Source organism: Electrona antarctica (genome assembly GCF_951216825.1).
Source record: "Electrona antarctica genome assembly, chromosome: 21".
Lineage (NCBI taxonomy): Eukaryota > Metazoa > Chordata > Actinopteri > Myctophiformes > Myctophidae > Electrona > Electrona antarctica.
Genome location: NC_136802.1, coordinates 23,808,756 through 23,830,448, shown reverse-complemented (window position 1 = coordinate 23,830,448; position 21,693 = coordinate 23,808,756). Strand labels below are relative to the sequence as shown.

General features: G+C 43.2%; 1 protein-coding gene across 1 annotated transcript in view; it reads right to left on the bottom strand.

Moving 5' to 3' along the window:
- The window catches only part of LOC306914294 (ankyrin-2-like), a 98,018-nt gene that overhangs the window by 12,947 nt on the left and 63,378 nt on the right, over positions 1-21,693 (bottom strand). Inside the window, exons 34-41 of the mRNA XM_079491291.1 lie at positions 21,582-21,614; positions 21,293-21,314; positions 14,620-19,224; positions 13,921-13,998; positions 12,660-12,791; positions 11,767-11,919; positions 11,447-11,678; positions 9,790-10,118 (exon numbers count right to left, since the gene is read on the bottom strand). Of these exons, the coding sequence (XP_079347417.1) occupies positions 9,790-10,118; positions 11,447-11,678; positions 11,767-11,919; positions 12,660-12,791; positions 13,921-13,998; positions 14,620-19,224; positions 21,293-21,314; positions 21,582-21,614 (5,584 nt within the window). The remainder of the gene's footprint in view (positions 1-9,789; positions 10,119-11,446; positions 11,679-11,766; positions 11,920-12,659; positions 12,792-13,920; positions 13,999-14,619; positions 19,225-21,292; positions 21,315-21,581; positions 21,615-21,693) is intronic.

Here is a 21,693-nt window from a genome sequence, read left to right as displayed (position 1 = left end):
GAGAAAGTGATCTGCATTCATTATCTGATCTCACTGACTTGGGTGATTGTGGTCTGCTTTCAGTGAAAGATACATCAAGCAAAGAAGAGAACATGTCTGACATTACAGACTCTGGTGATGAAGACCTATAACCAGTTTCCATTGTGCTAGACTCAATGAAACTCTGTGCAAAAGCAGGAAGAGGTGAATCTGGAGACAGCTGCCTATGTTCATCAACAGATCCAGTAGATTCTGGTGATACTGACCTGATATGTCTGAGTAATGTAAGCACCTCAGGTGACATGGGTTTGTATTCTGTTAATGATTCAGCTGATAGTGGCCTCTCCCCATCCTCTGATGTAACAGATAAAGGGGAATCTGGTCTAAGTTCAGTATCAAAAGTTCCAGATGTCAAGTATTCACTTAATATGTACTCAATATCAGAAGTAATTGACTCAGGTGAGGTTGATGATCGATAAGGGTTTGCAATACATTCAAGTATTGCCTGTCCATATGAAGGTATGGGGGAATCAGGTGACAGAGCCCTATAATTATCCCCAGATGCTATTGAATCTGGTGATGAGGGCCTGTCTTCATAGAATATGGATGTTTCAGACATAGACTCGTATTCTATATCTGAGCATAGTGATTGAGGGGAGGTGGATGTATGTCCAACAGTGTATAGAACAGGTTCAGGTATTGCTTGTCTGAAATCAGGTATAGGTGAATCAGGCGACAGAACTCCAAGTTCATCTCCAGCTGCAACAGAATAAGGAGATGCTAGTCTGTCCTCAAAAAGCCACGGAAAGAACAAATCTGACTCCAAATATATGTCAGAACATATTGAGTCAGGTGATACAGATCGGTATCTTACTGCTGACATGCTAGGCTCAGGCTGTATGTACTGGGGCAGTGGGGAGTCTGGTGATAAACATCTGTATTCATCAATTGATGCTACAGAATCTGGTCTGTCCTGAATTTCAAAGAGATGAGAAACTAGAGGGGAAAATTCTATTTCTGAAGCTACTGATTCAGGTGATGAGGACCTATATTCCATAGTGACAGCATATGACTCTGGTAATACCAGTTCATACTCGGGTATGGGAGAATCTGGTGAAAGTCTTCTATGTTCACTAACTGATGCTATTGAATCAGGAGATGATGCTCTCTCTTCAGAGAACATTGTGTATGTTAATTCAGGTTCCATCTCTAAATCAGAGGACAGTGATGCTTGTGAAGAGGACCTGGTTCCCAGATGTGACATGATAGACTCTTGTAGTGCCTGTCTAAACTCAGGAATGGGAGAGTCAGGTGATAGAGGTCTTAATTCGTTCAGAGATCCAGTTGATTGAGGAGAAGATGATCTGATAAATGACATTAACATCACTGATTCAGGGGAGAAAGGCCTGTACTCTGACTCGGAATCAGGTGACAGAGGTCTCTCCTCAAACTCCGATAGGAATGACTCTGGCGAATCTGCTCTATCCTCAATGACAAATGTTGAACAAAACAAAGGTGCATACTCAATATCTGATGTAACAGATTCTGGAGATGATGTTCTAAAACCAACAAATGATGGAAGAGGTTCAAGTAACCTTGTTCTAAATTCAGGTACAGGTGAGTCTGGAGACAGGGCCCTGTATCCATCTCCAGATGTTACCGAATTAGGAGAGGAGGGTCGACCTTCATCGCATAGTCCCGCTAAAGACACAACCCTGTGTTCTATATCTGAACTAACTGATTCAGGTGAGATGGATCTGTACCCTGCCGTTGAAGCTGTTTGCTGAAGAATAGCCTGTCTGAATTCAGGTATGGGAGAGTCTGGTGAAAGTCTTCTGTGTTTACTGACTGATGCTATTGAATCAGGAGAGGAATCTCTCTCTTCAAAGAACGTTGTGAAAGCTAATTCAGGCTCCATCTCTAAATCTGAACACAATGACTCAAGTGAAGAGGACCTTGTTCCCATGTGTATAATGGCAGAACTTTGTACTGCCTGTCTAAACTCAGGAATGGGAGAGTCGGGTGATAGTCTAGACTCATCCCCAGATGCAACAGAATAAGGAGAATCTGGTCTGTCCTCGAAAAGCCACTCAATACACAAGTAATACACATCAGTCTCCACATCGGAACCTATTGAGTCAGGTGATATAGATCTGTATCTTACTACTGACACACTAGGCTCAGATTGTATGTATTGAGGCAAAGGGGAGTCTGGTGACAAACATCTGTATTCATCATAGGATGCCACAGATAGAGAGGAATCTGGTCTGTCCTGAATTTCAAAGAGCTGGGAAATTAGAGGGGGAAATTCTATTTCTGAAGCTACTGATTCAGGTGATGAGGACCTGAATTCCATAGCAACAGCATATGACTCTGGTAATACGTGTTCAAATGCAGGTATGGGAGAATCTGGTGAAAGTCTTCTGTGTTTACTGACTGATGCTATTGAATCAGGAGAGGAATCTCTCTCTTCAAAGAACGTTGTGAAAGCTAATTCAGGCTCCATCTCTAAATCTGAACACAATGACTCAAGTGAAGAGGACCTTGTTCCCATGTGTATAATGGCAGAACTTTGTACTGCCTGTCTAAACTCAGGAATGGGAGAGTCGGGTGATAGTCTAGACTCATCCCCAGATGCAACAGAATAAGGAGAATCTGGTCTGTCCTCGAAAAGCCACTCAATACACAAATCAGTCTCCACATCCATATTGGAACCTATTGAGTCAGGTGATATAGATCTGTATCTTACTACTGACACACTAGGCTCAGATTGTATGTATTGAGGCAAAGGGGAGTCTGGTGACAAACATCTGTATTCATCATTGGATGCCACAGAATCTGGTCTGTCCTGAATTTCAAAGAGCTGGGAAATTAGAGGGGCAAATTCTATTTCTGAAGCTACTGATTCAGGTGATGAGGACCTGAATTCCATAGCAACAGCATATGACTCTGGTAATACGTGTTCAAATGCAGGTATGGGGGAATCTGGTGAAAGTCTTCTGTGTTTATTAACTGAGGCCATTGAATCAGGAGATGATGCTCTCTCTTCAGAGAACATTGTGAATGTTAATTCAGGTTCCATCTCTAAATCAGAGGACAGTGATGCTTGTGAAGAGGACCTGGTTCCCAGATGTGACATGATACACTCTTGTAGTGCCTGTCTAAACTCAGGAATGGGAGAGTCAGGTGATAGAGGTCTTAATTCATTCAGAGATCCAGTTGATTGAGGAGATGATGATCTGATAAATGACATTAACATCACTGATTCAGGGGAGAAAGGCCTGTACTCTGACTCGGAATCAGGTGACAGAGGTCTCTCCTCAAACTCCGATAGGAATGACTCTGGCGAATCTGCTCTATCCTCAATGACAAATGTTGAACAAAACAAAGGTGCATACTCAATATCTGATGTAACAGATTCTGGAGATGATGTTCTAAAACCAACAAATGATGGAAGAGGTTCAAGTAACCTTGTTCTAAATTCAGGTACAGGTGAGTCTGGAGACAGGGCCCTGTATCCATCTCCAGATGTTACCGAATTAGGAGAGGAGGGTCGACCTTCATCGCATAGTCCCGCTAAAGACACAACCCTGTGTTCTATATCTGAACTAACTGATTCAGGTGAGATGGATCTGTATCCTGCCGTTGAAGCTGTTTGCTGAAGAATAGCCTGTCTGAATTCAGGTATGGGAGAGTCTGGTGAAAGTCTTCTGTGTTTACTGACTGATGCTATTGAATCAGGAGAGGAATCTCTCTCTTCAAAGAACGTTGTGAAAGCTAATTCAGGCTCCATCTCTAAATCTGAACACAATGACTCAAGTGAAGAGGACCTTGTTCCCATGTGTATAATGGCAGAACTTTGTACTGCCTGTCTAAACTCAGGAATGGGAGAGTCGGGTGATAGTCTAGACTCATCCCCAGATGCAACAGAATAAGGAGAATCTGGTCTGTCCTCGAAAAGCCACTCAATACACAAGTAATACACATCAGTCTCCACATCGGAACCTATTGAGTCAGGTGATATAGATCTGTATCTTACTACTGACACACTAGGCTCAGATTGTATGTATTGAGGCAAAGGGGAGTCTGGTGACAAACATCTGTATTCATCATAGGATGCCACAGATAGAGAGGAATCTGGTCTGTCCTGAATTTCAAAGAGCTGGGAAATTAGAGGGGCAAATTCTATTTCTGAAGCTACTGATTCAGGTGATGAGGACCTGAATTCCATAGCAACAGCATATGACTCTGGTAATACGTGTTCAAATGCAGGTATGGGAGAATCTGGTGAAAGTCTTCTGTGTTTATTAACTGAGGCCATTGAATCAGGAGATGATGCTCTCTCTTCAGAGAACATTGTGAATGTTAATTCAGGTTCCATCTCTAAATCAGAGGACAGTGATGCTTGTGAAGAGGACCTGGTTCCCAGATGTGACATGATACACTCTTGTAGTGCCTGTCTAAACTCAGGAATGGGAGAGTCAGGTGATAGAGGTCTTAATTCATTCAGAGATCCAGTTGATTGAGGAGAAGATGATCTGAGATGTGACATTAACATCACTGATTCAGGTGAGAAAGCCCTGTCCTCTGACTCGGAATCAAGTGACTCCGGCGACATAGATCTGTACCCTGCAGTTGAAGCCATTAGTTGAAGAGTAGCCTGTCTGAATTCAGGTATGGGAGAATCAGGGGAGAGAGCCCTATAGTCATCTCCAGATCCTATTGAATGAGAAGGAGATAGCCTCTCGTTAACTGAAAATAAGTGTGTGTCCAAAACCTCCATTTCAAATTCTGACATTACAGAAATAGTTGACGATGGTCTGCTTCCAGTTATGTATATGGTTGATTCGACATAGTTTGTATACTGTGGTAAAGGAGAGTCTGGTGACAAAGACCTAAACTCATTGACTGATGTTGTTGATTCAGGAGATGATGCCCTAATATTTTCGATCAGCATCATTGACTCAGGCGATAAGGTTCTGTACTCTGGAATTGATTCTGGTGAAAATGGTCTCTCCTCAGCCTCTGATGCCAATGATTCCGGGGAATCTGGCCTATCCTGAGCACCAGGATAGGCCGTTTGATCAGAAATCAACGGTGCACACTCAATATCTGAGGTAAATGACTCAGGGGAGGAAGATCTACATACACCAAACATAGAAACAGATTCCTGAAAAACTGTAAAGTCAGGTATTGGTGAGTCAGGAGAGAGAGGCCTGTGTTTGTTCACTGACGCTATCAATTCAGGAGATAGTGACCTACACTCAAAAGGATACAATGTAGTGTCAAATAACTCAGTTTCAATGTCAGATACAGGTTCAGGTGATGACATTCTACGACCTGAAGGTTCAGGGAGCGAGACTGAATACTGGAGAATGGGTGAATCTGGAGACAAAGCCCTGTATTCATCCAGGGACTTCACTGACTCCAAGGAATCAGATCTGAGAACAACCAGTGATGCCAGTTCATCAGGTGAGAGTGGTCTATACTCTGACACAGAGTCTGGTGACAGGGCTCTACCAAGCTCTTTCATATCCGTCTCAATCTTTACATACTCTGTCCCTGTTCCAGCATATTCAAACACTCCAGTTTTGCTCATGAACGTTTCTCCTACATACTGAGGGTCGTTAATTTGAGAGATCAGCTTCCAAAGCTCTGCATCATACACTAGTCTGTAAACTGGTATCTGGATCACTTTAAACATTGGCGCAGCTACTGCAGGCCCTTCTCCAGGCTCGAGCACAACAGAGTCAGGTGAGTCTGGTCTCTGCTCTGCATGGGCCTCTGAAGCCGAATATCCATATTCAATATCTGAGAGCACTGATTCTGGTGAAGAGGATCTATATGCAACTGTGTCCGACTCAGTTATTGGTAGTTTAAAATCAGGGATGGGTGAGTCAGGTGACAATGCCCTGTTTTCATTTACAGATATTACTGAATCAGGTGAGGAAGCCCTATCTTGACTGAAAAGCCATGGGATGCACAATTCGGTTTCTGATTCAACACTTGACAACACTGACTCTGGTGAGGTTGACCGAACAGCAGACTGTACAACTTCAGCATGTGAAATAAAGAATTGGGGAACAGGGGAATCTGGTGGAAAGGATGTAAAATACTTAAAAGACGCTGGAGAATCTGATCTGAAATAATCTATAACGTTAAACTCGTCAGCTGACAGTGGTCGAAATTCGGACTCAGAATCAGGTGACATTGGTCTATATTTTTCCATTAGAAGCTCCTTGTCATTTTCTGTGTACATGGTTGCTCTATATTCATCACCAGAATCTGGAGACGAGGGTCTGGCCTCAGAGAATAATGATGATGAGATATCCCCATATTCTACATCTGAACATACTGACTCGGGTGACGAGCACCTAGATTCTCTGCAGGAAACGGCAGACTCAGGAAAAAACAGACAAAACTCAGGAATGGGTGACTCGGGTGAGAGTGCTCTGTATTCATTTGCAGATGCTATTGAATCAGGAGACACTGGCCTCTCCTCAAAAAGCCTTGAACTGTGTAAATCAGACTCCAGTTCCATATCTGACAATGACTCAGCTGATGATGACCTGTGATAAGATTTCAAGGGTTCAGAAACAAAATACTGGGGAATGGGTGAGTCTGGAGACAACGTGCTGTTCTCATCTAAACTCCTTACTGACTGTGGAGAATCTGCTCTCAGTTCAGCCATCAACCTCAGCGATTGAGGTGACATGGGTCTATATTCTAAACCATAATAATCCTCCGGTGACAAAGGTCTAGGCTCTGATCGTAGGCCAGTACGGTCATTCACATCTGTCAAATGTCGTTCACTTTGAATATGCTCTATCCTTGTTCCAGCATATTCAAAGACTCCCGTTTTACTCATGACGGTTTCACCGACAAACTGTGGGTCACGGATGTGTGAGATCAACTTCCAAAGCTCTGCATCATACACAAGTCTGTATACTGGCACTCTGACTGCTGTTGGAGATACGTCCATATGACATTCATATATAAGTGCTGTAGACTTTACTGGTATAGGTTGGTCTGTAATGCCATTATCACGCACAGTTTCTGATGATAGAGGTGACATATGATCTGAAGATTCAGCTACATTGGACACTTTCAACTGTGTTTCTATACTAGATTCAGGTGATACTACCTCACATTTTGTAACATCACTGGCAGTTTCAACTTCTGTTTTGCTTGATTTCTTAGATTTTAGATTTTTCACAGTCTTTGCCTTATCAGTTATCAGGCTGGGTTTTGCCTCCTTTGTTTCTCCTGGTTTAGATGACTCATGAGATACATCCTCTGTTAAATAGTCTAATCCAGATGTAACTGTCTTAGTTTCTTTAGTCGGTATATGTGATTTAGCATCTAGCTGGTCATTATTGAAAGTATGTGGCATTGCAGATGTCAAATTCAGAGGTATGGGCTCAGCAGATGTCAATACATTTTCAGATTTAACCATCTCAGCCACAGAGCCACATTCAGCCAAAGTTTCCAAATGTAAACTAGACTTTGCATCGACCTTTCCTGATGACAAAGGTTCTGGTGTGGGTGAGTCGCATGACCGTGATCTATGCTCTCCAGCTGATGCTACTGATTCAGGTGAAGATGGTCTATTTTCAAAAAATACTGGAATTGGATCATCTCCTATGTCAGAAAATACAGATTCTGGGCTTGAAGACCGATAAACGGTCACTAAAGCCACTGAGTCAGACTGCCCATATTGGGGAATCGGAGAGTCTTGTGACAGTGATCTGTATTCATTGACTGATGAGACAGATGTAGGAGATACTGCTCTGATATTCACCATTGAGAAAGACTCGGGTGACAGTGGCCTGTAGTCAGATAAAGATTCAGGGGAAAGAGGTCTGGTTTTAGAAACTAGTGTCACTAGTATGTCAGAAAGAAACGCAGGTGCACTTAGTTTAGGCTGTGGGTCCTTTGTTAACAATGCTGTTCCATGTCCAGCATACTGAAATACACCTGTTTTACTATGGAATGTTTCTCCTACATACTGTGGATCATGGATTTGAGAAATCAACTTCCACAGCTCTGCATCATACACAAGTTCATACTCAGGCACTTGTATTGCTGTAGAAGGTAAAGGTTCTGTGGACTCGGTTGCTATTGTATGACGTTCTGAGGTATTTGTAATGACAACATATGAAAATAACTCAGATTGGGGAGATGACACTCTTCCTTCTGCCATCGACATTGCTGACGTAGCTTTGTAGTCAGCTACTGACTCTGGAGAGCTACTGTCAGCTACTGACTCTGGTCTTTCCTCTGTTTCCTCAGTGTCGGACACAGATACAACAACCCAGTCATCATCAAACTCAGAGATTGACTCTACAGGTGATGGGGATGTGTCTTCTGTAGGTAATTCTGCTCTGAGGTCTGGTATGGGTGAGTCAAGGGAGAATGTTTTGTATTCTTCTCCAGATGCAATTGAAATAGGTGAAGATGGCCAATCTTCATGAAATAGTGCTGTGTTAGATCTACCTTCACTGTAGTCACTGTCTGGTGAAAGTGGCCTCCCAAATGGCTTTTTGTTTGGAACCATTGGTGTCAATGGCCTTTCCTCTGTTTCAGATGTAGCCTCTGGTGCAGTCAGCAATACTTCCCATTGAACAACAGGGGGTGGAAGGGGAGACAAGGGCCTAATATGAGGTATAGTGGAGTCAGGCCAAATATGACTCTTTGTTGAAAATATTATTGAGTCTGGTGATGAGGATCTACTCTCTGTCAGTTGTACTGACATGTCAGGAATGAGTGGACAATTCATATGTATTGGAGAGTCGGGTGATGCCAACTGACACTTATCGGCAGACGTCATAGATTGAAGAGATGATATATCTGCTGACCTTTGGAGTTCAAGAATGCACTCTGATGCCAATTCGGGCGATGGGGACCTATTTACACCTACTTCAGGTGTCAGGGGCCTACGGGCCTGTTTATCGTAGCCTGATGTTGAGGTCTGTGAGTCTGCTGCCTTTTCTATGTAGGCTATATCTTCATTTTGAGTTCCATCCAGCGTGAGTGGTAATGTTATCTCAAAGCTATACTCAACCCCTTGCATGAGAGATTTGCCTGATTGAGGATCAACTACTAGAGGACTTACTAGCTCCTTTAAGGGCTTTGCAGTTGAGTCATGTGACACCTGAATGATGGCTGTTGAGACCATGGAATCCTTTTGAACCACTGAAATTGGACAAATGTCACAGGGCAATGATTGATTGGCAGTGTCATTTGCAGGCTCACAGGTTTGGGATATGGCTTCATAAACCTCTGTAACCTCAAACGCCACCTGAACTTCATCCATCCCCAATGTAGCTTGGATTGACACTTCACTGAATGTATCCTTAGCCTCTAGCAGTACACTTTCAGTATCTGAAGCTGTCAAATCAATGTCAGACCCATAAAGGACACCGTACAGTCGACGAGTTACTTCATTCAAATGCTCCTCTGAAAGAGCCTGTCTTATGGTTGCTGGTTTGGCCTTAGCAGTAGAGAGATGTTCACAGGGCAGAGACATTATTTCAGTTCTAACTTCATGTGTAATGCTACTTGTATAAGATTTTGCTGAGACGGTCTCAGTCAATGGGGGAGTAATTGTAACTGAAGCAATGGAGGGATCTTTATCATCTTCCTCAGTTCCCTTCAATTCCACAGCCACTTCACTGAAATCTGGCTCAGCCTGATCAGACTCCGTCAAACTATCGCCAAAATCCGTCATAGACAACGGGCGACTTTCACATACACCCGTTCGAGAATGGTTGGATGACTCTCGCCAAGTCACCGGTGACAACCACTGACTGCCATATTCAGGACGGGTCATCTGTAGGCACTCCAAGCTCCATCCCTCTCCACCCACAGCCCCTTCCTCGTCCGCCGACTCCAAGCTCCATCCCTCTCCACCCACAGCCCCTTCCTCGTCCGCCGACTCCACAGTTGGCTCAACAGTGGGATACGGAGGAGGGGCAACCTGGCCAGACAATGCGGGTACCCCTTTGTACACAGGACCTATCACATGGGACCGGAGCTGGTAGGGGGAGGTGCGGTACAATGTGAAGAGAGGACTTACTCGTTTTAGATTACCCTGATGTACCGATTCTGTTGCTTCTTCACAATCTCCTTGCGTTGTGCTGAGAAAAGAAAGGGTTTGTAATGGTTAGTCTCCACAACAGATAAAACTAGTGGGAATGTGCGTGCATAGTTTCACAGACATCGCACACTGTGTTGAAGACTTGAGGCATTTTGTTCAAAATGGACCAATCCTGCAAACTTTGGAAGGCAATCTTAGCCAATCGGGATGAAATATGGGAAAGCGGACAAAAAAGCAGGGCAAGGTTTTTCCTTGGCCTCTAGGGAGTGCGCCTACAAAGTTGTACATAGATTGGTGCAGTTATAGGTAAGAACATGAATTGGCCTGTTGCCACCATGAGACTGATTTGAATTATTGTAAGTGGCATTTCTTCCTCGGCCTAGTGGGTATGTGTGTGCACAATTCCATGGAATTTGCACGCTGTGTTCATGATTTGAGGCATTTTGTTCAAAACGGACCAATCCTGCAAACTTTGGAAGGCAATCTTAGCCAATGGGGATGGGGAAGCGGACAGGTCCGTGTTGATCTCATGACTATAGTGTATACCGATTCGATTGGATAAAATGTATACGAGTAATATAAAGAAATGTGTTTAGCAAAAATCTACCTCATGGTGGCGCTATAACAGGCTGTTTTGGGACAGAGGTTCGTTGTTGGCATTCAGGGAGTGTGTGCACAGTTTGGCAACAACCAGGCCAACGGTGCCGGAGATTAGCTGGTAACAGACATACGGACGGACACACGGATACACACACGGACGGAGTGCAAAACATGCTCTCCCCATGCCTTCGGCCTTTTGGAGACACTACTGATGTACTCTTCCCGCCCTACACTCCCTGCTGACAGGTGCCACCGCAGCCTGTAGGATTACGTGCAGTGATATCACCCTCCGCGCCCGGCTTCCCTCCCCAAACACAGACCAATTGTGTTCATATAGACGCTCGACAAAAAATATCACACTTGTGTGAGGTGAGGGGCGCTCTTATCATCATACATCAAATTCCACTCTCAGCCAATCATCAAAAATGTCATTCCGGCCAATCACTTTTGGCATCTTCACTTTTCTGCCCTCACTTTTATCTTCAATATGTACTTTACTTACATCAAATCCTCGCTATGGGGTGACCGTGATCAGCCAATCACAAGCCACAAACCCGGAAAGCTGGACATAGGCCTCAAAAATAGACGCTTGACAATGCCAGATGCACCACGGTGGATTCAAACACACAACCTCTGTGGTGGTGGGCACTGAGCAGGCACTTTATCACTGCGCCACCTAAGCGCCTCCTCAAGGGATCTTAAAACCACAAAACATCCCTCCACCCCAAAAAAAATTGTCACACTCATTAACAATCCTGAAATACTTACTATGTTATTTCTACTTCTTTTTGCAGTTTATCCTTCTGAGCAGGTCTCAGGAGGCCCATTGCTGACACGTCCGTCTCTGTCCGTCCCGTCTCCTGGAGCGATGACAAGCTGGAGGACAAGTCCTCTGCTGATACCATGGGCACTTGTCTTCCAGAGCCTGGACTCCTGGCTGTGGATTCTGAACGTCTGCCTGACCTGGGACTGTCAAAGTCCTCATGAAGGGCCGAAAAACCTAAGAAGTGATACGGTATAGTGATTGGGAATTCATTTTTCTTTAGATACAATTGTATCAACATCAAGCCAGCATTAGCGTACAGTACCTTCACTATGATGATCCAGCGCTATAGTTCTCTCTATTTCTGCATAAGTGTGTGATGACGTCTCATCCTCCGTGGACTTGCTTATCTTGGTTTCAATGAGGTGAACAATGTCCATTCGATTGATCTTTGTCAGTCTTTTTATCAATGTATTTTCTGTGGGAAAATAATCACAAATTAGTAATTACCATAAGGGATATCACTGTTGTTGGGCAGAAAAAAGATATTTTTAAATAAATGCCATATTTCATGTAGTAGCATTTGTCATTGCACTTGCACTAGCCTCGACGACCTTACAGGCGTATGCAAAGGCTTAACTTGTGTAAATTAGATAGTATATTATGTAGACATAGCATTCTACATGTGTTGTTATTGCTTACTGTAAATCGCTCTGGATTTAGAGGCTACTAAATGCCTAAATTGTAATTGTAATTTGTATGACAGTATGTATCCCATAAAATAGTGAAAAATAGTTAATCTACAAACTCACAATGAGTTTATATGGACAGGAATATTCCACTAATATTTGAAATGATCTCATTCTGAATGAAGAAATATTGTCCATGTAAACACAGTCAATGTGTCATGAATGTGTAATTCCTGCTATTTTGGACAAGTATTGAAAATGTTCACCTATAATGACATGCCCAAAATAGAAACCCAGGTTGAAAGCGGTTAATGTGAGTTTTATAAATAGTTAACATTTGAATAGTATAAGCGCTTGTGATTAACGAATACTGTAACTATGGATCCATTGGAACCCATGTTATTTTTTCCATTTCCTGAAAAGTAATGGTTTTGTACATACAAGATTTCCACCCGACACCAACTATTTGTAAAATGTGTTCGTTGTGACAGTGATAATGCTGATAATACTATCTATCACTATCACAAACCTGTGCCATCTTTTCCTTCCCTTTCTGTCCACAATTTCAGCAAGGCATGGCTCTGGTCCTGTAGTGAAATGGGGTTCTCAATCCTTATCAGGTTTATCCTCTCCTCACTGAAGTCCAGCTCACGTGCCAGCTCTTTGGGAACAGAAAACAAATGGTTATAACACCAAGATGCGCTCTGCTTGATATACTGTATGCCTGATATAGGCCTACTGCATGTCAGTAAATTAGGTTTTGAGCAGATACAAGTGCTCTGAGGCCTGTTGCCATGCTGTATTGCCACCTATCCATGCACAATGCACAATAAACTGTGATATACCTCCAGCTATTTTTAGATGCCAGATGTTTTCACCTGCACAATAAGCATTTCTGTCATCCATAGTGACACCTAATCACCTATCCATTGCACTTTTTTTTTTAAATCATGCACCAGATGTTTGGACTTTTGTATATTTAATTTATCTGAATGACCTGTTCTGTGGCTCTTTCCTCTGTATTAGCTCTTTCCAATTCTAACGCTTTCTGTGACTGCAACATTAGACCTACTCTTACTCCTGTACTGATGTGATGACAAAGTTGATTCTGATTCTGACATAGAGATTATGTTTGATCACAAAGATGTTATGATATTGATAGAGTGTGACGTTGACGGAAAAGATGTTGAGAGACAGTTTTCAGGTACCCAACATATTTGGTGTAGTGTAGTGTAATATAGATGTAGATGTGGAGCAGCTGCACTTCCTCTGGTTGCCTCTGTGGATGTTGGTGCTCAGATATAATAACATAAGACTTATAGTCATGTATATAGTCAAATAAAGGTGTCTTTAGCTATTGATCTACATCATGTACTACTTGTTAATGAAGCCGTATACGGTATAAGTCATGTAATGTGTGGTAGTCTACGTCTCACTTGGTCAAATGCGTTGCAGAAATGGAAATTCAGAAAAAGGAGTCCTTTATACAAACGTGCTTCACAAGAACAATGATGGTGTACTGTAGCTATGATATTCACAAGAAGAAACCTAAAAACGTCACGTTTTTAGGTACCTAGATTACCGAGTGTTACACAACATTCACACCGATCACAAGTTTCACTTTCAACTTCACTGGGCATTTCCTGGCTGGGTTGGCAGTTCATGCTGGGTTCGTTCATGGGCCATGGCAGGACGGTGGTTCCATTTTGTGATGTCATGCATGTTGCAGTGTGATCTGTGATTGGTCTACTTTCAAAGGGACAGACACATACAGACGTACAGACACTCACCCGTCCAGCTGAAGCCCAGGTGGTCGGCAATGATGGCCAACCGCTGCTCTTTCTTCTCTGCTTCATCCTGTGGATCTACTGCAAATACCACCAGACAGCCATGAGGAGCCAGAACCGCAGGGATCGCCAGAATACGTCTATACACTCATTTCCATCAAGTACTTCATTAAAAAATCTTCACTGGCTTTCTTGTCTTGTGTGGTGTGGGGAATTTGGAAGTGGGTGGAGTTGACCGTGAGGCTGGCACACATTTACTTAGTATCATAATGGTTTATTTTAGTAAAAAATAACAGTTGTTTAATTATATCAAACCAAAACAATTGGAGGGTGGTAAACACTTGTCATAGATGGCCATCACAGACCCACTGACAATGGATAAAAAAAACACTAACTAACCCCAATTCCTGAAATTTGATTTGGAATAGTTTCAATTTGACACTATTTATTTCTTTAATCTCTCAATAACAGTCTTTAAATAGCGTCAGTACAATAAAGCCTTTAATTCAATCTTGAGATTTTAAGAACACATAGAAGGAAAGAGAGAGAGACACACGTCACAAACACAAACAGTTCAAGCAACACAGCCACAGAGTCCTAAGCTAAAAAGATGTTAAGACTATGACTGACAGAGAGGCGGCACCTTCACGACTACAGAGTACTACTGAGACACAAGAATGTGCCCCGAGAGAAGGGGGGTACCTTGACTTTGGACTTTATCGTCTGGGATTCGCTGCATCTGTGTCTCAACAGGGTCATCCCACAACGGTCTAATAGGAAAGACGTCTCCTGGTGGAGGGAACTGGATTTCAGGGAAAGTTTCTTTTTCAATGACCGAGGGATCAACTAGACTGCTCTCATCATCTGAGTAGGCAGCTGAGGCCTCTTGCTCTTTGTCTTTCTCAGCCTGTGCCAATCTCGCCACAAGTTTTGCAGCTTCATCACTTATTTCTTCAAAGAACTCAATGGACTGTTTGCGTGGTCCACGTTTTTCTTTAGTGGGTGTTGACGTGTGGATTGGACTGGAGATTTGACCAGTTTTGCCTCGGACAGGCAGTCTAGATTGGAACCCCTTAGACTTTGCGGACTCAACGCTTAATGGTCGGCCCTGTTCCTTTTTAGCAGATGGCCTGGAGGACTCCCCTTCACAAAAACTCTTGGCTTTGAAAGATGATTTCTTGGTTTTGACTTCCACACGGGGACCTGCATCTGTCTCAGATTTTCTCCTGCTGTCCTTCTTTACAGGGACTTTAAGCTTTCTTTCATAGGCAGTTTCAGTACGCTTGCCCATAGAATCTGTCTTTTGAGAGCCTGCCTTAACAGGAATTCTAGATTTGGACTCGGCAGTGAAAGAAGACTCTTTCTTAAGAGTAGTTGTGGAGGAAGTTGTATGAGATGAAGAGGAGATTGACAATTTACCTCGACCTTGACAAACTACCTTAGGTTGGGATTTGTCTGGCGTCTTTTTCACACTAGTGGATGTAGTTTGTTTGGACTTTTCTGATGATTTGGGTGCTTCTATTACGGACTGTGGTTCCTCTGGTGAGGAATCAGAGGACTCCTGGCCCTGTTCCGAGTACACAGATCTGGTTACTGTGCTTTCTGCTGTCTGTAAATTTGTTATCATTGGATCAGAGGAACTAGCGTCTAAATCTAAGGGGACTTCCTGTGGATTTGTATCTGTTTTTGCTTCTACAGCTTCAGGTGAAGTTTGATCTATCTTTGTAGGTTTGGCTGAGGCTGACATGCTCATTCTAGGAATTTTAGATTTAGAGGCATCAGATTTGGAAGTTGTCTGATCATCTTCAACATGAGATTCATGCTGATTATCAGTGGTTTCTTTTGATTTCTCATCTTCCTCCACTTTAACCTCCAATGTTAGATTGAGGGCCACCTCGGTTTCAGCTGCTGCTGTACTAACTTCTTGCCTAGGTTCTTCAGGGATTTCCTCCTCAATGGGCTGTTCACCTATCTGGAAAAAGGCAAAGCCACCACCTTCTTCTTCATAGCTCCTCTTGGTCATATCAATAGCACCACTCCTGGTCATCTCAAAGAGCTTCCCCTCCTGGAACAGGAAGGGATTGGGCTCGCTGGTGGGAGTGCTCTCCTCTGTAGGAGACCTTACGGGGGATGTGTCTGGGGTCGCCTGTGGAGAATGCTGATCGGCCATCAGATTCAGTATCTGGTTCAGTATCTGATCCTGCTCTTTGTTGTGATCCACGAAAGCAGCCTCCTTGTCCTCAGTCCAGGGGTCAGACTCTGCTTTGGCAGTGACACCCTTAGACTCGGTTCTGGGAGCTTCCACCATGTCATCATCCTCTTCTGTGTCATCATAAATACAGATCTCTGGTTTAAATGTCTCCATTGCTTGCCCAATGACAACGGGAGCACTGAGTCCAGCCTCTGATGATCCCGTATGTCCACTCGGATCTCCTTTCACTTCATCTGTTACATTGCCACCTGAATTAACAGCCTGTGGACTGTCAGTGGCCAATGATTTACCTTCACTCTTATCTCTATTGTTTTCCCTAGATTTCCTCAGGCTCTCTTCCTTCTGCTCATCTGTTATGTTTGCTGCTGTTTTAGCAGTAATTTCCTTGTCAGCTGCTGACGATGGTGGGACTTCAGTTTCAGTTTCTGCTTTAGATTTTGAACCATGCTGATCTGAGACAGAATGAGGTCCCTTTGATGTGACACTGGTTGTTGTTGTCGCACTCTTGGCGTCTTTGCTGTGGAGTCCTTCATGCAAACCTGCTGGAAAAGGAGAGGGAGGTTGTACTTTAATATGGGAATCAACAACATTAGCTAACTCTGAATCCTCTCTGGGCCTAGAGAGCCCACTTTCATGTTTCTCACTTGTCGGCTCTAATGTTTCGCAGCTGTCATCCCCTACTCTGGGATCTGCTGAGGCATTCATATCTTTCCTAGAGTTCTTTTTGCTCCTCGCGTCTTGCTCCATCTCATCAAATGTTTTTATTTTGGCTGCCATCTTAAACATCTCTTCCTCAGGAGTGATTTTTCTCAGAGCTTCACTGCTCTCTGATGCATCTTCTCCCTCTGTATCTTCGGGGATGACAGCCGGTTTGGACTGAACAGAGAGGAACATGTGGTCGGGGGTTTTAGGGTTTACCTCATAACTTACCTCTTCAGAGCTAGGGGTTTCAGGAGAGAGGGGACTCTTACCAGAACTGGTCATCTGAGATGTCTGCTCACAACTGTCATCACTGGCACTAGTCTCGTGGTCTCGCAGCAGCCTGCTACGCAAAGCATCTGGGGGGAATTCTGGGGCTTTGGAGGGCTCTGGGTGGCTAGAGGATTGATTAGGCTGATCTAGAGTGGGTGGGAAGCCTGGAAATCTCTTTTGCGCTACAGGGCTATTTTCTAAGGAGTCACGACAGGGGGATTCCATGGTGGGGCTGGGCTCAATGGAGTCTGGGGATTTAAGTGAGGAGTTTTCTTCCACGAGGGGACTACCCTCTAGAGAGTCTCTGTGGCTGATTGTCAAAGAGTCATCAGCTAAAGGACTAAGGGCATCTGAGTCTAGTTTTAAAGGCAACTCTAAGCTTCCATGACACGATGACCTAGATGCTGGTGATCCAGCTAATGATAATGCTAGCTGACCAGCAGGGCTCTCCTCATCACTAAGAAAAGTTTCTAAAGTGTCTGATATTCTGTTTGTAAGCTGTCTTGGCTTAGATGGCTTAGAATCGCTCCTCATTACTGATAAAGACTCACTTGTGGTACGGTCATCTGTAGCCTCACTGGATGAGACAGGGAGGGTCATTTCTGTAGACAGCTGGTCATCAACGGTCCCGACACCAGAGTCTGCAGACTTCTCTTTCTTATCACCCTTGATGACAGCTGTAGTGTCTGCTGATATTTTCCTGGTCTGATCTCCATTTTTGGGAGTGAGAGCGCAGCTTTCAGGACTTGTACCTGGAGTTGCTAAGCCCTCATGTTTGTAACTGTCCTCAGAGCTCAGATGAGACGTACCATCGCCAGGACTGGCACTTAGAGAGTCTGCAACGCCTTCATGTTTCGAACTATCAGAGCTATCATCAAGACCACAACTCCCAAAGTCTACAGTTTCAGTTATCTCAGAGCATGGGGCGGGAATTGACTTTTTTTCAGCATCTCTCTCCTGATGAGTGAATTCTTTCTTGTGAGGTTTTGAGTCCAGAGATACTTCTCGTTCATGAGAGACACTGGGCGTTATGGCTTTGGTCATTGTTTTGGACTGGATAGTTTGTGAGTCTATACTTTGCTGAGGTAATGATACAGTGGATGATTTGAGTTCAAACAGCCCAGACTTTCGCTTCGAGGGGTCCTGCCCTGTTTGAAAGGCTTGCATTAGCTCTTTTACTGACATTGTCTCCTCAAGTTTCTCAGATTCCGTTTTGGGGGACTTAGGGGTGCCCTGTTTGGCTTTAGGGCTTTCTTTGGCCTTTGGAGAAGGTTTGCTCATAACAGGTAACTGTGAAGGTTTGGTAACAATGATCTTTTTGCTCTTTTGTTCTGCCTCCACTTTCTGTTGAAGTGCTTTGACTTTGTCTTTTATTGACCCAATTGGAGTCTCCTCAACCACTGGGGATACTGGTGACACAGGAGCAGGAACTGTGGGTACACTTAGCTGCGTAGTGGCCCCTGTTGACTCCTCTGCCTGCCCTTGCTCCTTGCCCTTCCGCCTTGCTGGCTTTTTTATGTCACTGACAGTGGTTTTGTCCTGCGATTTCGTTGGTGTAGTTGGTTTAGTATTTTTACGCAGGACAACGCCAGTGAAGGTTTCTTGGACCACCACTTCTTTTTTAGCCTTTGTTTTAGAGGCCACTGGTGCATCGAGAAGATATTCTTTAAGGTCACCACGGTCCTTTATAGCTTTGGGCCTGGGAGCCCCTTTATTTGCCCTGGTTTCACGCAAAACAGGGCTTTCTAAGGGTGCCATCTTTTTGGCCTCCTCTATCTCACTGTCTGAGAGCAGGACCCACTCTTCAGCCATTCTCGCTGCCTTGGCTGCCTCCTCTGCCACCTCACCCTCATACATTCCACTCCTCAGTATCTCACTGACTTTCTCTAGGTCCTCTTTGACCTTCTCTAAGTCCTTCTCCATTATTTCTAATGGCTCTCCAGACACATCCTCAGCCCCCTTTTCTAGGCTACCCCCTCCTAATGACGCTGATTTCTCTGTGGCATCTGCAGTCAAGATGGCAGTCATTTTGATCAGGTCTTGCTTCATCTCTGACACGTCGGACAGAAGGTCTGGTTCTCGGATCAGCTCTGATTTCAATGCTGATGTCTCCGACTCCTCATCTTTCATTTGGAAGAAGGACGAGTAAGGAGTAAAGAAAATCAAAAGTTCAAATGAAAGGGGACAGACATTGGAGAATATGATCAGGACAGGAGCGGAGCACAGGGATCACGATCATAGGGAAAAAGGTTCACAACGGATTCAACAACAGGGCAGCGGAGGAATTGGATTCCTACTGTACGTTCGGTTGTATTTTATGGTAAAGTTTGTGGTAAAGCAAACCAACCAACTAAACAAGAATAATGGGAAGGGATATGAGCAGGAAATAACTTGCTTATACGCAGACTCAGCACACCCGATCCACACACACAATGAAAACCAAGAATACATTAAGAAAAAAGAAAAAGCAGACCAGGCAAATGTAACGATACATGAACAAATAGGATGACAAATAGGAAAACAAAGGAATATAGGAATATGAAGACATCTCAAGATTGCGGTATAAATAATAAATAAATAATAAAGCTCATGTAGATGGAATGAAAGAGAAAAATATGAATAAACAAACATGCAAACCATTAAGAATGATTGTTGAATCTCTCAAAGAAAGCCAGTGAAAATTACTAGCCATAAAATGTCTTTCTGTGCTTTTTATACCAAGCAAAGCAGACCATTATTCAAAGCTACTTTGACAACCTTAATCAGTAGCACTTAACCCAAAGAAATGGAAAACTGAAATGGAAGGGCCAGCTTTGTATTCGTTTAGCCCTTCATTCTATCTTTACTACAAATAAACAATGAAAATGTATAATCATAACAGTAAAATCATACCACAGTGTACCGAGCCGAGCCATAGCCAAAAATAAATCAATCTCAGCAAACACAACAGTCAAACAACACATATATGGACATGCAATCACACACACACACACACACATTTATGTTAGGCAAGTTATTTCCATGCAAATCAAATGGAGAAGTGAAGAGTGAGTGGGGTGAGTCAAGAGATGAGTGAGTGTTATCATCAATTTGTGGTAATGAAGATCAATAATTGTGTGTCAACTGACTGTTAACTATTCAATAATGTGGTGAATGCTCGATTATTATTTTTCTCAGCTAATAAAATTATTTACTATATTTTCTCTTCAGTAGGCTTACCCTGATAACAATCATATTAGTCTTTTGATTGTGATGTTAAATTCAGGCAAGGGTACATTTGCTCAATTGCTAGTTGCTTTTCAGAGGCTGAAGGCCAATTCATACAACCAAACGGAAAGGCTAAGAGGAGTAGGGGAGGGCTGGCTCTGGTTAGTGTAGACTGGTGCACAACTGGTTAGTCACTGGGGTACTACAGCACTATAGACATCAGCACAGTATGGCTGAGTTTCACGCTTCTCCATACTGTACTGTACATCCAATTTCCTAAGCTTAACACAAAGGAGTTGGAGGTCAGGGGAAAAGACCTACTGTAAAATGTGAAGATCGTGTGTGGCAGGTGAGAGATGATCAAAAGAAAATAAATGTGATGAATTGCACCCTTATGGAGTAACGCAACACTGACTTGGGGAGATGAAAGTGGTGCTGTTGTGTTTTTGTGATAAGAAAAGCATGAGGATGTAAAGGGGGCTTTGAAAAAGAAGCGTGTTGTCTACAGTTTAGCAGAGGGAAGTGAAGCTGGACTAAAGCATTAGATTAATAAAATCACACAGTAACACTCATTACTAATTTACTACATTAGGAGTAATATACTGTAACTTGGAACAAATCCAGTATTATTGTTGGTTAATCGTCAAGATCAGGACAGAGTTACACAGCTTTGTTGAAAGCTTGATTCTGATTAGTCAATTACTGCATTCTGCAGTTTATTTCTTGATCACAGACTACTGTTAATAACAGACCTCTATTGAATAGGAAACTTGTATGGCTGCATTTTTAAATCAATATTATATATATATATTTCCCATAAGTAGCCATGTAACAAATGGGATAATGTACAGTGAGGGCGTCATTACTGGAAAATAAAGCCAGACATAGTGAATTACTTTAATGTACAGTGGCCGGCCGACGCATCACTATACATTAATCCTAATTTTGAACATTAAGAATGGAGAAAAATAATAAATGTCTTACATTTGTCGAGTGTTCTGCCAGTCTGTAAAAAAACACAGTGCCAATCAGTTTCATTTCACCATTACAATGTTCTACTTCAGAACACTGAGAACAGCACACCAAACACCATTCCATAATTTGCAATTGACTAACTAACATATTGAAATACAGTATACAGTACACACTCTAATAGACTATGCCTACTTAACATTAGCATATTTGGCTTCATACAAGCCTATTAGTCAGTGACCAGACCGGTACACATCAGCAGAGAGACAGTAGTTAGTTGGGGGAGCAGGTTCAGCTTTACCTCTTCCTCTTGCTCTGGGTCTGAATCGGACTCCTTGGGGAGAGCAAGCAGTGGTGAGAAGCAGGGACAGAGAGACAGAGAGGTGGACAGACAGACAGACAGACAGACAGAC